Consider the following 15,422-nt stretch of genomic DNA (forward strand, 5'->3'; position numbering starts at 1 on the left):
GTTTTCAATTTTTGTATGTGCTTGGCTAGTTTTGGTAAGTCTATGATTAATGGCTAGAGGTTGGTAAGTTAGAATTTATTTGGGATATTTTCGTAAGATTACCAAAATAAAATATTAATGGAATACTTAATTTTACATTATATAGCTTTTTCCTCTTTAGTAAGCATTCCTATATTTTACAAAGGTTGGTGACAAACTTACAATTATATTAATGAATAGGAGAGACCAAGTTCTCTTGCCTTTTGAATGTCTACTATTTCTACATGTGATTTCATTTATATACACTGATGAAGAGTGTAAAAGAATACATCATTAATGTATTTACTTTGTTTTCTATGTTATACATACGTCTATTATAAAAAGTTACCTATCAAGCACGTAAATTTACCCTGTTGTAAAAACTCATACGTTTTCCGTTTACAAAAGCTAATAGATCTAGTGACCTCATGCGATGGTAGAAACATGTGGACAATTGAATCAGGATTGCACCTGTTAAAGTATGCGCCTTTGTTTTGATGATTTGACAAATTTCATGAGAGAACCAGATAGGAAACCTGATATAATTGGTTCCTTAGCATTCAGAGCAACTAGTCACATGTCTGATTCAATTCTCAATGAAATTAGATAAGGAAACAACAAAGGGAACATATAGGGATCAGTTCCTCCGATCACAGTACAAGCCAACTCTACAGCTATTAAAGTTGATGCACTGTACTCGCAACAGTACAATATCACTGTTGAAGCGTGCAGTGTACCAGACACTCCTTTTCATCATCTTTGATAACCTCGCACATATATTATCAACATGAGGCAAGGGATTTCACTCAAAACTTTCAAAATCTAAACATTGAATCCTCTCAAGTATGCAACCGCCCTTATTTTCTCTGAGGCATTGAAGAACAAAGCAACAACAAAATAAAGGACCAGATCCCAGCATTGATTATGTCGTGTGTCCTTTAGTATTGTTTTGTCTTTGTCTTATATTATTAAATTATAATTCCTATTAAGCTTTTTTGAAGCATTCATATGACATCTTTTAAACCATAATCATTATGGTTGTTTTTAACTAGAGTTTGTCAAGTGTGTAGCTTTGTAATAGAGTTATTACAAAGAGGCTTACAATATAGTTATTGTAAGAAGGTGAGGGATTAAGAGTTTAATTACTAGATTTCAATAGGTTATAATCTAAAGCTTGCTTAGATAGTGAAGTTCGAAATCCTACTAGGAAAGGTCATTGTTTTTAATCCCGTGCGCTGAGAGTTTTTCACGTAAATATCATTGTATTTTTTACTTATTGCTGTATACTGTAGGAACTGATAGAGAACCAAGTTCTCTATATAGTTTGGTGGACCCTTAGTTTATATCAATTTGTATCATAGCAGGTTATTTTTAAAAGGCTAACACCTAGAAAGGATCAACATGGCTGCTCCACCAAATTTTGAAGAAGGACAATCAACCTGCATACCACCAAGATTCAACGCCCAATACTATAGTTGGTGGAAAATAAGAATGCATGATTTTATCATGGCAGAAGATTCGGAGTTTTGGGACGTTATCTGTGATGGACCTTTTGTCCCCATGAAGACCATTGGCGAGGGAACAGTTACAGTTCCAAAGACCAGAAAGGAGTACAGTGATGTTGATCGGAAGTCCATCGAGAAAAACTTCAGGGCAAAGAAGATTCTTGTTTGTGGCATTGGACCAGACGAGTACAACTGCATCTTAGCCTGTCAGTCTGCCAAAGAGATCTGGGAAGCTCTCCAAACTGCACATGAGGAAACCACGGAGGTCAAGCAGTCAAAAATTGATATGCTTACTACTGAGTATGAACTTTTCTAGATAAATGGGGATGAGTTGATTTAGGACATGCATATTTGTTTTACCTTTATCATCAATGAGCTTCAATCCATTGGAGAAGTTATCCTAAGAAACAAACTGGTCAGAAAGATACTCAGTGTGTTACCATGTTCTTGTGAGAGTAAAGTTAATGCTATTACGAAAGCAAAGGATTTGCAGAAGCTGACCATTGATGAACTCATTGAAAATCTGAAAACCTACGCGATGAAGAAGAAGAAGGATCTTGAAAGAAGAGATCCCAAAAAGGAGAAGAAGGCGGACAATAGTGACTCAAGTGGTGATGGCACAGACATTGCCTATCTTACTCTTCCAAGATTCCAGAAAATAGTTCGTAGAAATGGAGTAATTCCCAAGAAAGGTAGCTCTAGCAGAAACACCAAATGATATGATTATTGTCAAAAATGTGGAAAGCCAGGACATTTCATCAAAGAGTGTCCTCTCCACAAGTAGGACCACTATAAATACAACACAGACAAGGCAGTTAAGAGAAACCCGGTCCCCGATAGGAAATTCAAGAGAAGAGATGTTGCTGATAATGTTCTGAAGCAAGCTTTGGCTGCCTAGGGAGATTCCTTTAGTGAATCTGAGGGTGATGATGACCAAGGAGACACCTCCATGATGGCTGTTGAAAGTGAATCTACAGAGTATGACTCTATATTTGCACTGATGGCAGGATTTGATGAGGATGAATATAATGATGATGGTGAGGTAAACTTTCTTGGAAGAAATAAAGAGAGAGATGATTTGGTGGTTGTAGTTGTAGATATGAAGGAAACAGTGGAAGAAATAAAGAGAAAAAATACCCTGTTAAAAAATCAAATGGAAAAATGCTTGAACCCCTCTAAAGGAAAGGAAGTGGTAAGTGAGGCACAACTTAAGCTTGAAAATAAACTCAAAAATGTCAAATTGAGCCTTGTTGTTGAACTTGAAAAAAATAGACAAATTCAGGAAGATTTGTGTAAGGTTAAAAATGATCTACACAAGTCAGTGAAGTGGACCTGGTCCTCTGAAACAATCACTTCTATGTATAAAATTAATGGAGGGAACATGCGAGGAATCCAGCTCCACAAGGATAAAACTCCCTATAACCTGCATAGCAAGTATGTTACTGTGCCTGATAACTGGCTTTGGACTCATTATGGTAAAACCAGTCATTACAAAGACTCTTGTAAAGCCAAATTTTAGTCTCAACAAAAAATAATGTTTTTGTTGAAAAAGTATCCACTACTAAGGAACCTGATTCTCTGAAAAGGAAATATTTGATGTCTGCATGGACAAAAAGAAGTCTGATTCATCCATTCCCTTATTACAAGGGACCCAAACTTGTTCGGATTCCTAAGTCTAATCTCTGATTTTCTTGTGTAGGTAGTAGTGAGGGAAAGCAGTCAAAAATAGTGCATGGATAGTGGCTGCTCTAAACATATGACTGGAAGAATGGATGATTTCCTCTCACTCGAGGCCCTGCAAGGTGGGAGTGTGTCATTTGAAAATAGAAAAAAAGGATACATTCTGGGAGTTAGAAAGATTGGCAAAAAACTTTCCCATTCAATTAAAAATGTGTATTACGTAAATGGCCTGAAATATAGCCTGTTGAGTGTCTCTGAAATCTGCGACAAGGGAAACAAAGTGGAGTTTGTGTCAAAATCTTGCACTGTCACTAATCTTCTAATTGGTGAAGTAGTTTTGATCGCAAAAAGGTTAAAAAACATTTATGTTGCAGAGTTTGACTCTCTAAATGGTGGTGATTTTACATGCCTGAGTGCCATTGATGATGATGCTGAGCTATGGCACAGAAGATTGGGGCATGCAAGTTTTTCTCTATTGAACAAGCTGATCAAGAAGGACATTATTCGTGGAATGCCAAAGTCAAAGTTCAAAGATCACAAAGTGTATGATGCTTGTGTGAAAGGAAAGCAAGCCAAGTACTCATTCAAACCAAAGAAGGAAGTGAGCACTTCAAGTCCACTGGATCTTCTTCATATGGATATATATGGACCTATGAGAATGCCTAGCAGAGGGGGAAAGAAGTACATCTTCGTTATTATTGATGACTACTCCAGATTCACATGGACCTTTATTTCTCAGGACCAAGGATGAAACCTTTCTAGTTTGTGTTACATTTGTGAAGCAGATTCATGTGAAGATTGGCTATAATGTCGTGAGTATCAGATCTGATCACGACACTAAGTTTGAAAATGCCAAGTTTGACAAATTCTATGCTGAAAATGGTATAAGTCATAATTTTTCCGCTCCTAGAACACCTCAACAATATAGTGTTGTAGAGAGAAAAAATAGGACTCTTGGAGATATGGTAGGACAATGTTTATTGACAGTGGTGTGCCAAATAGCTTCTGGGTAGAAGCGGTAAACACTGCTTGTAATTTGATTAACAGGTGCATGATCAGGTCCCTGCTTGACAAGACGCCTTATGAACTGCTTAATGGGAGAAAACCAAAGCTGACTTATGTAAGAGCGTTTAGATGCAAATGCTTTGTTCTAAATAATGGTAAGGAAGCAATGGTAAACTTCTATGCCAGAAGAGATGAAGGAATTTTTCTTGGTTATTCTTCTCAAAGAAAAGCATACAAAGTCTACAACAAAAGGACTCAATGTGTAGAGGAAAGTGTATTTTGATGAATCTCACCACTTAAGTGGGAAGGATTCACATGATAATGATGATCAAGTTGGAGAATTCTCAAAGGTCCCTGGAGAGGTTATAGATATGGAAAATGGGAAGGCTGATCTAATGAGTCAAATCACTGAGACTAATGGAGAAGAGACAGCATAACTTCTAGCTTATTTGGAGGAACCTGATCCCTTCATCACCACAACTGAAGCTAAAGATAGAGTTGCTGATATTGTACTAGGCACTCCTGATGCAAAATAAAGAAGTGGCATTCATACTTCCATTGATGGAAATAATGGGTCATACATGGAGGAACCCGGTTCCTCACACCTTGAAACTCAGGTATCTCACTTAAAGCATAGGAGTTCACATCCTCTTCAGAATGTGATAACTCCTTTAGACTCTGGTATTCAGACTAGGTCCAAGGAAAGAAGTATGTTTGCCTTCTCAGCCTTCTTGTCTCAAATTGAGCCAAAGCATTTAAAGATGCTGACTGGATTGCTGCTATGCAAGAAGAGCTCCATCGATTTGAAATGAACAAAATGTGGCACCTGGTTCCTCGGCCCTCGGATAGAATAGTTATTGGAACTAGGTAGGTGTTCAGAAACAAACTTAATGAGTTTGGCAATACAACAAAACATAAGGCTAAGCGGGTGGTCGAAGGTTATAATCAAGAAGAAGGAATTGATTACGATGAAACTTTTTCTCCTGTTGCTAGAATGGAAGCCATCAAAATTCTTATTACTTTTGCATCTCATATTGAATTCAAATTATTCCAAATGGATGTTAAGAGTGCATTTCTGAATGGATATTTGAAGGAGGAAGTTTTTATCAAATAACCACCTAGTTTTGAATGTCAGGTACATCCTGAACATGTCTTCAAGATTGACAAAACCTTATATGGATTGAAGTAGGCCCCTCATGCATGGTATGAAAGATTGTCCAGGTTCCTTCTTGTGAATGGCTTCACTAGAGGTAAAATTGACAACACTCTATTTCTGAAGAAACGAGGGAGAAACCTGCTAATTGTGAAAGTCTACGTTGATGACATCATTTTTGGTGCAATAAATGATTCCCTTTGTGAGGAGTTTGCAAAGATCTTGGGAAGTGAATTTTAGATGAGCATGATGGGGGAACTAAACTTCTTTCATGGACTACAAGTAAATCAAATCTCAAAAGGAACAATGATAAGTCAACAAAAGTACATCAAGGAGCTTCTAAAAAGTTTTGAGATGGAAAGTTCAAAGACCATTCATACTCCCATTGCTACCGCCACTCGTCTAGACATGGACGAACCTAGTTCCCCTGTAAATGAAACTATGTATAGGGGTATCATTGGATCACTTCTGGACCCGACGGCCAGCAGACTTGGCATTGTGTTTAGTGTTGGGTTATGTTCTAGATTTTGGTCAAGTCCAAAAGAATATCATTTGAAGGTTGCCAAGAGAATTCTGAGGTATCTCAAGGGAATGCAGGACCTAGTCCTCTATTATCCCTCAGGATATAATTTTGACATAATTGGGTACGTTGATGCTGATTATGCTGGTTATTTGGTGGATAGAAAGAGTGTATCTGGAATGACACATTTTTGGGGGTCATGTTTGATTTCATAGGGTACAAAGAAACAAAACACTGTGGCCATCTCTATTGCAGAAGCTGAATATGTAGCAGTTGCCTCCTGTTGTGCCCAACTATTGTAGATCAAGCAATAACTAGAAGATTTTGGTGTGTTTTCTAACTGTGTTCCATTATTGTGTAATAACATAAGTGCTCTCAATATGTCAAAGAACCCGGTCCAGCATAAGAGAACAAATCACATTGATGTGCAACATCATTTCTTAAGGGATAATATTAAAAAAGGACTCATCTGTATGAAGTTTTGCAAAACAGAGGACCAGGTAGTAGATATCTCCACCAAAGCACGGAGCAGAGAGCATTTTGAAAGAAATCATCTGGATTTCGGATTGATTAAGCTGAACTGAGAACCCAGTCCCTCAGTGATTGGCTATGAAAGGATGGTTAGGTAAAATTTCTAAAAAGTATTTTCTAGAAACTTCTAACTCAATTCTATACCGTTACAGGTAGACCCGCATGGCAAATTCAGGACAAACAAATGCCTAATGACATTGCAAAAATTTGAAATTGATGCTCATAATTTCAAAACTTGTCAAGGAACATGGTTCCCACAACTCAGGTTAGTAGTTCTTTTTTCACTTATATGCATTTTGAACTGCTAGAGTGCCACGTCATTAATTGTTTCGGCCTCTTCCGTTACTTCTTAAACCCAAATGACGCACCTGTTACAAACCGACCCGACTACCCGTTATACCTATTTGTAACCGGTCCCTTTTTCACTTTATATACCTAAAAAGTTAGTTTCTCTTCTAACTTTATACATCTAACACATGCATTTCCCAAACTCTCTTCTTTGTGTCCTCTTGCTCTTAAAATCAATTATGACTTCACCACAATCTATGTCTCCCAAAGCCACTAAAGAAACTTATGTTGTGTCTCTGTCTTTCGAGGCACAATCATTTGGATCGGAGCCACAACCCTCACCCACTAAAATCCCAATTTCCAACCAACCCTCATCCATATTCCCCTCCCCTACACTATCTGGTTCTGGTCCCTATCGCACTCGAAAAAGCCTAAATCCTAAAATTTTCGTTGTTTCTCCCTCTCCATTCACTACTACAGAGAAAGTCGACTCAAAAAGGACTATCTCTAATTCTCGCTTTCTTCAAACCACAGAAGAAATAATGGAAGGAGATGAAGGGGTAGAAGTGTCAAGTCAGCATATTGAGGAAGGGCTTGGGGATGAAATTTGGTTCCTAGTATGGTTGATGGTGTACCAGCATCTGGTATTTCTGATACTCCAAGTATTCAGGGGATTGATATGAATATCTCGTCAACATTAGGTAATGTTCCATCCTTCTCTAATGGTACATAATTGTTGGGTAATAAGGGTGAGACAGATAAGAGTGATGCATTTAAAATAGGCTTTACCTCTCTTGAAAAAGAATTGTTGTTGTTGTGGAGAATTTGGCTGGGGATTCTTTGAGTGGTGGTGTAGATGCAGAGACTCAAGGGGAAGAGAAGGGTAATAGGGACTAGGTGCCTCAAAGGGACCAAGCACCAGTCAGTACTTCAGAGTAGCATATAGAGGGACCTGGTCCCTCTTCCCAAGAGGAGTTTTCTGCTCCTACTTGGGATGAAACTCTTAGTTCTACAAGACAACCCCTGGACAGTGCTGACCCTACCTCTTTTGCTCACCCTCTTACAGCCCCTTTAGAGGTTGTGTACCCTGAAATGAAGTGGGTGTCTAAGGGAGAATCCGGTGATAGTGAGGATGACCCTGATAATATGTTTATTCCACAGTTCATAGTTGCTCGGAGTGGTAGGAAAGTCACAAAAGGTTCTGTTCCAAAATGCCACACCACTAGGCAGCAGAAGAAGGTTGCACTTGACAGTGCGTTGAAAGATAATAAGGAGAAGAAGAGAAGATGAAGGCTTGTAAAGAGTAGGCTCATTGATGAGGAGGATGTGCCTCCGACAAATGTGGTAGAGGTTGATGATGAGGAGACGGCTCAGGAACCTACTCCTCTTGTCAGGAAAAAATCAAAGAAAGTTATTTTTATAAAACAAAAGAAGGTTCTATCTTACAAATATGATGAAGTTGGTGAAGAAGGAGACGTTGAGAAGGAGAGAATTATAGAGAAGAAGAAGCCTCTCAGAAAGAGGCCAAGTAGAAGTAAGGAACCTGGTTCCTCAAAGAGGGCAAAAGTTAACCTATCTGAGCTTGAAAGGAGAGTAAATTTGAAGAAGTCAAAATTTTTGTGGGGAAGAGTATTTGATTCTAAGATCCTTGATTGTTCAGGCATGAAGAAACTGATGGAGATTTGTGAATTCCAGAAGTGGACTTATCTTTGTGACATCAAGAGTCCAAAAGTATATGAAAATGAGGTACGCAATTTTTATGCTGACATATTTGTAGTGGAGGGCGACACAATTTGCTTGAAGATAAATGGGAAGGATTTTGTGATGGATGAGGCTCTTCTTGGGGAGATTATCGGTGTGCCTACTAAGGGGTTGTCAACAGTAGAGGGAACCTATTCCTCTGACTTTAAGAAAATCATCATCAAGCCTCGAGCTATTCAAATGGGAGAATGAGCGCACAAGAAGGCACTTCGACCAGAACACCAACTATTATTTGAGTTAGTGAACAAGGTGTTGCTCCCTAGGGCTGAGAGGAGATATATGGCCTCTATAGTAGATCTAGTTCTTCTGGAAGCACTAGACTCTTACACTTCCATCAATCTGCCTGGAATTATGATTGAGCATATGAAGAAAGTGGCAGATTTTAAGGATGTCAATCATGGTCTCCCCTATGGGTTCTTCCTCACTAAGGTCCTTGAATGCTTTGAAGTCCCTTTGGGAAGAGCATCAGTGGGAACTCGCAAATAAATGTTCACCATGACCACCTTGGGGAAGTGTGAGTGTGTGGACAAGAAGGGAGGTATAGGCAGCAACACCACTATTTCTCAGCTCATCGATGCTCAAAATGCTACAAATGAGGAAATTAAGCGTTTAAAGGCACATAATTCTATTCTTGAGTCTAATCTTAATCAGGCCAGCAAGGAACCTGGTTCCAATAATGCTTAGGGAGAAGAGATTGCCGCCTATATGCTGAAAATGCAGAGTTGAGGAACCAAGTGGAGAACCTGAGGGAGCAGCTGATATCAAAGGGATGCTAATGCGCATATGGATAGTCTCATCAAGGCCCTTGCTCCCTGATCTCTCTGTTTCCTATCCAGTGTCCCCTACCCTACCCCTTTGCTAGTTCCTTCTTAATCTTGCCTTGTCCTTTTGTTGTCCCTCCTTATTGACCATGGTACTCTAGTTTTTGTTTGGACTGTATATGTGTGTAATTATGGTACTGCTACTTTATTTTTTTCTTTCCTTAATTAATGAGCATCGTCGTCTGTTTAATGCAATGTTATACTCTTGAGCTCTGTTTTTAGTCATGCCATGTGCACACAAGTACCATGAGTTAACTTTGTTAGACTTCTTCTTGTATTTACTTGTCTAATTTTTTTAATGATTCCAAAAGGGGGAAGAGAATTGAAAGGGAGGAAACATGTTCTCAAGGGAATATAGCTGATTCGTAGGGGGAATAGTGTGAAATCTAGTTTTCGTAGGAGAATATCAATTATAAGTTTGTCATCATCAAAAAAGAGAAAATTGATAAAGTATACGCCTTTGTTTTGATGATTTGACAAACTTCATGAGAGAACCAGGTAGGGAACCTAATACAATTGGTTCCTTAGCATTCAGAGCAACTAGTGAGATGTCTGGTTCAATCTCAATGAAATCAGATAAGGGAACTGTAGAGGGAACATATAGGGATTAGTTCCTCCGGTCATAGTACAAGTCAGCTCTATAGTTGTTAAAGCTACCGCACTATACTCACAACAGTACAACAATATTGTTGAAGCGTGCAATGTACGTGACACTCCCTTGCATTATCTTTGATGACCTCACACATATATTAGCAATACGAGGCAAGGGATTTTACTCAACACTTTCAAAACCTAAACATTAAATCCTTTCAAGTATGCAACCGCCCTTATTTCCTCTAAGTCATTGGAGAATAAAACAACAACAAAATAAAGAACCAGATCCCAGCATTGATTATATCGTGTGTCCTTTAGTATTGTTGTGTCTTTGTCTTATATTATTAAATTGTAATTCCTATTCATCTTTTCAGAAGCATTCATAGGACATCTTTTAAACCATTATCATTGTGGCTGTTTTGACTAGAGTTAGTCAAGTGTGTAGCTCTGTAATAGAGTTATTACAAAGAAGCTTACAATATAGTTATTGTAAGAAGGTGATGGATTAAGTGTTTAATCTCTATATTGCAATAGGTTGTAATCTAATGTTTGCTCAGTTAGTAAAATTGAAATCCTACTACGGTAGGCCGTGGTTTTTAATCCCGTGAGCTGAGAGTTTTTCACTAAATATCGTTGTGTTCTTTACTTACTGTTGTGTACTGTGGGAACTGAAGTTCTCTATATAGTTTGGTGGACCCTTAATTTACATCAATACCTTTTCTTCACCGAGTATAGTTGTTTACACCATCAAATTTACATGGCTTGTTACATGTAAATGCTTATAATATATTTAATATGGTAACCTAAAATAAAATATATAATCTGCTATAATTAACTAGTTGAAATACACTACAAATATAATTTCTTTATAACGTATAGAGGTTAAATCCTTGAGTAAATATTAGGAGAGGAAGAAAAAGCTTCAGTTAGTATAATCTGTAGTCATTGGACCAGCTGGGCAAAAAGAAATAACCCTAAACTTTACCATTCAATGATTACACAACTAGTCTAGGTTTATAATTATTAGTATATTGTTTTTTTCACTTTTCCTACCATGGGGTTTGCTTTTGAGTACAAATAAACACCACTCATTTGCATATAGTTCCAGTTACATTTAAGGAGAAGTAAGAGACAAAAGTCGTTGAAAAACAAAGGCCAATTTCTAGCTGAGGCTGTAAAAGAATATCACGAGATACCTGTCCTCCTTCCCTGCCCATTTCATGTCGCAATTGTACTACTTCATCCCTAAAACATACTAAACATATGCACGAAGGAACAGAGTTAAGGCAAGTTCGCTGAGTTTAATTGAATCTATTATTTTTAGGGCAAACGATATATGCAGATGTAAAGAAATTCAATATGAATACATATAATATGATCACTGCATACCTGTAAAATAGTATAATTGAATTTGTTATGTGGTTTGTAGACAATCAAACTGATTTGATCCAAAAATGATAAATAAACAAGATTAAAAATAAGACTTAGCGGTTAAAATCTAAGAAAATGACAAGCTTGGCTCCGAGAGTAATGCCTCCGAGGACAAAAATGAGAACAATGTAAAAGAGCAAATAAAGTTATTTGATTAAGCTTGAGAATGAAATATAGCATAAGTTTTGCCAAGAATTTCGTGTGTTACAATTGCTGTTGAGCTTACTATTTATAGCTATACCTAGGGAAACAAGATCCTAGGATCAAGCCCCTCTTAAATGACAATAAAAAGGCAATTGTTGAATATGTAACCGTAGGCCATGAATACAAATATTATCTGCAACGGCTGCCCATTTAATGCTAGAGAATATTATTCATTGAATGCTATCCGATGGCAAATATTCGATCTGCTCACGTTGATCATGCTCCCTTCGTGGTCTATCCGATGCCAATTGCAGCTGTTGTTCCTGGTATTGGTTGTTACTTGATTTACTTTTTATCTGTCTTCGGTTCCACGTGTCACGCTATCATTCGATCAATAATTCTAAACTAATTTTACCCTATACAGATAGTCCCCCTGCTTTTCAGTGGCATACTTTGTGTCACCGAAAAGTTGGTGAAGATACCTTTCTTGGCGGAAAATCTTCTAAAAACCTTCTGAACAGCCTCTGACGCTTGAAAGGACGTACATCTTCTCGCATTAATACCCCGAACACGTGTTGCCCCACGATTCAAAAATATTTTCGCCGGTTCTCGAGATAATCATAACCACAACTTTTGCCGTCTATATATTTATTTATACTCATCATTTTACCTCTTTCTATTCCAAAACGTTCATAAGTTCACATCTTCTTTGCACTTAATCTCCTTCTGCTTTAATCTTTTTCTAACTTTCTTTAAAAAACTACACTACCTTTTTACTACCATGGCTTCTTTCACTGAATCTTTCAAAAAACACCCGTCTTCTCTTCAGTGGAGGCCCGAAGAGAAAAAAAGACAAAGAGGTTGATGTTGATATTGATCCTCCCATGGTAAGCACCATCATACCCAAACACCTGAGCATCGTCAATGACTTCTAAGAGAAGTTTCCCTCCGTGCCTCCATGGACTTGGGGCGTTAGTAGGTACCATTTCTCTATTCTCCCTTCTAGTATTCCTATTGTGAAAAAGGATTGCAACTGTCCAAATCTTAACATCCTTTCTCCAGACAAGATAGAGCGGGTTACCTTCACCAAGGAAGGTTTTACTTATGTATATACGCATCACTTCACCTTGGGTCCGTTTTTCTTGAATGGGGAGCTCGACCCCGTGATCTTGGAGTTCTACCACCGGTACCAGGTTTGCTTGGTACAAGTAGGCCCATCTATATGGCGAATGGTTGATTGCCTACTCTAGTTGTGCACGAAGACTGGGATAACCCTAACCCTAGCACACATCATGAATCTCTACTCCCCCAAAATCTTCTGTGGGGGAGTAATAAATTTCAGCAAACGCGGCCACCATGCCCTTCTCACCAGCGTGGATGATGACAGTGACCGTGGAAGGATGGAGCGATTTGTTGTCATTGCTACCAGGGATATCATCCCAGCCACAACTCCATCCTTTCCTGAATCATGGAATCGTTCACTTAAGTTTGTAATTTATTCATGTCTTTCCTTCGTAAAAAGACTATTTCCCATCATTGTTGACCTCTTTGTTTATGTTATTTTAGCTACCCGGTGGACACCACTACGGGTTTAAGTCCTGGACCAGTGGGTTCAGAAGATTTTGGATATTACAACGCCAAACACCCGCCAGTGAAAGAAAATAGCCCAAATACGGGTGGAAGGCCAAGAACAATGGTAAACTGAATCCTTTTTACTTTTGTCTCTGTATGAACATAAGAAACCTTTTCTAACTTCCATTTTTTTCTTGATTCAGGACTCTCACAAGGCTCTATCAATTGCCCCGAAATTGATGTTCTGGCTGACCTAGCGGAGGCCACGAGGGTGCTACAAAGTGCCTTTGCTCGAAGAGGTGCCCTCAGATCTGCTTCCGATGGAGGTGCTTCCTCTCAGAGTCCCCATCCAAAGAACAAGCACCCAAAAAAGTTGCGTTCTTCCTCAGCTAGGGATAAAAATAAGAAAATAAAGACCACAACAACAGATCCAACCACAGTGGTTGTTGTTGAAGATGGAGAAGCCAGTGATAAAGTGGCTCCCCTCCACAGAAGAAGAATAACTTCATCAGCTCAACCGGAAGCTTCGCCGAGAGAGCTTCAAAACCCAACCGTAAAAGGGGTCCAAGCGCTTTGGGGCGAGATGGATTTGGTAGATAATTGCAATTCCTACTGTCTTATCCCAATTATTGTTTCTGGTCCAAGGAGCTCGGATCCCGAGCCTCTTCTACCTTCGGGTGCTGAGAAACCAATAATCTGCTTCTGTTGCAGATGCTTCCCAACCTTCAAAGCCAACAACTTCACGCCCATCTGCACCAGCTACACCTTCCCCACCAGCACCCACTGCGTCTCCTCCACCTACAACAGACGCTCGAGAATAAGTTATTTCTCCTCTTTGGTCTCCCGATCATGGGAATTTAAGGCACAATTACTCACCCCCTTCTCCAAATCACCGAGGGAGGAGGAGTGCCACTCTTTCGATTTCGAAGGGGTGCCACATGCTGTCCAATCCGATGGAGCTTGCCAATTACCTGAAGCCAATGGGGGAGTGTCTTTTGAATAACGCAATGCATAATGCGGTAGCGATATCATACTTCCTCTCTTATTGCTTGTTTTCTACTTATCTGTTGTAATGGGGATTCTGACCTCGATATTCCGTTTACAAGCCAACTTCCTTGCTTCCGAGGGCCTTCAGAGATTGATTCTTGATAAATAAGGACTTGCCTTCGAACGGGATCAACTATTGGTCTAAAGGAATCAAATTGTTGTACGCCTCCCGGTGCTGGAGACAAAAGCTACTGAGGTAGGCGAGCTTGAGGCCTGGCTGCAGCAAAATGAGCAAGAGTGATAGCCCACAGCCAAGAAGCCGCTCAAAAACATGCACAACTCCAAGATGCTGCTGAGGAGGCTAATTCTGCCGAGGAAAAGAGGGCTAGAATGGAGGAGAGGTTTAAGAAGATCATGGAGCAAAATCGGTTTCACCTATCTACAATTCGTGATCTTGACTTTAGCCTTGATGCCACGAGATTCGAAAGGGATGGTCTTTAAGCTGAGGTTGACAGGATTAAGTCAAAGCTTTAGTACCAAAGGGATTCCCCCGTATTTGAAAAGACATATGCTATGTATCATATGAGGAGAAAAACCTTGGAAGAGGCCAAAGCAGGCATTGTTGATATCAACGATTATATCGCTAAGGTCCGAGCATTGGAGTTAACTGCTCGAGAACGTCTTCCTTCTCATCCTGACATAACTAACTCTTTGAGCACCGGTTCCGAGTATTTGGAAACCGAGGTTGAAATTAAAGAGAATGACGATAAAGGTTTAGGCCCCGAACTGGGGGGGGGGAGGACGTAGATACCTCTCTCCCCTCGGGCTCCGACGACGATAATGCTTAGATTTTTTCATTTTGTTCCTTTGCAGTTTTCTTAGGTACTTTTATAATTATGCCAAACTCTTTAAGGGGTTTGGAATTTTGATAAATGAAAAAGATTTTTGCTTAAGTATTGTGCAAAATTTATGCTTTTTGCGTCGAATTAGATAAGGATTTGGGTGTATTTTCGTTCGATGGCTTCTTGTTCCGGGCATAAAATCTTTTGAAATCAACCCTATATTATGAGTATTTCATTAGACAGGGCCCTCTTATGTTTACAATGCTCTTGAAGAGGACGTCTCTTGTTCATTCTGGCACAAGCATTTGAAGTTTTTTGTTAACTTTCAAATGATAAAATCAACTCATCGTTTGGACAAAAAGCAAGATAAAAATAAAAGGACTTTATTTTATTCTTTCTATCTTTGAAAGTACATAAGCACTGCCAATACTTGTGGCTAACTTGTACAACTTGTTTCTACGGGGTTGGCCATGAAGTCCCTAATCCCGATGAGACATTACTATTCCCCGTTCTCGCAGTCCCCAATTTTCGTGGCATTCGTGTTGTCGTATATAATAATATTCCCCAGTG

At 39.1% G+C, this 15,422-nt stretch overlaps 1 protein-coding gene across 1 annotated transcript; it reads left to right on the forward strand.

Moving 5' to 3' along the window:
• Positions 1–3,279: 3,279 nt before the first annotated feature.
• Positions 3,280–3,954, forward strand: LOC142163964 (putative mitochondrial protein AtMg00300). The gene has a single exon (XM_075221119.1). The coding sequence runs from the start codon at positions 3,280–3,282 to the stop codon at positions 3,952–3,954; it is 675 nt and encodes a 224-aa protein (XP_075077220.1).
• The last annotated feature ends 11,468 nt before the right edge of the window (positions 3,955–15,422 follow it).

Source organism: Nicotiana tabacum, chromosome 9, assembly GCF_000715075.1.
Source record: "Nicotiana tabacum cultivar K326 chromosome 9, ASM71507v2, whole genome shotgun sequence".
Taxonomy (NCBI): domain Eukaryota; kingdom Viridiplantae; phylum Streptophyta; class Magnoliopsida; order Solanales; family Solanaceae; genus Nicotiana; species Nicotiana tabacum.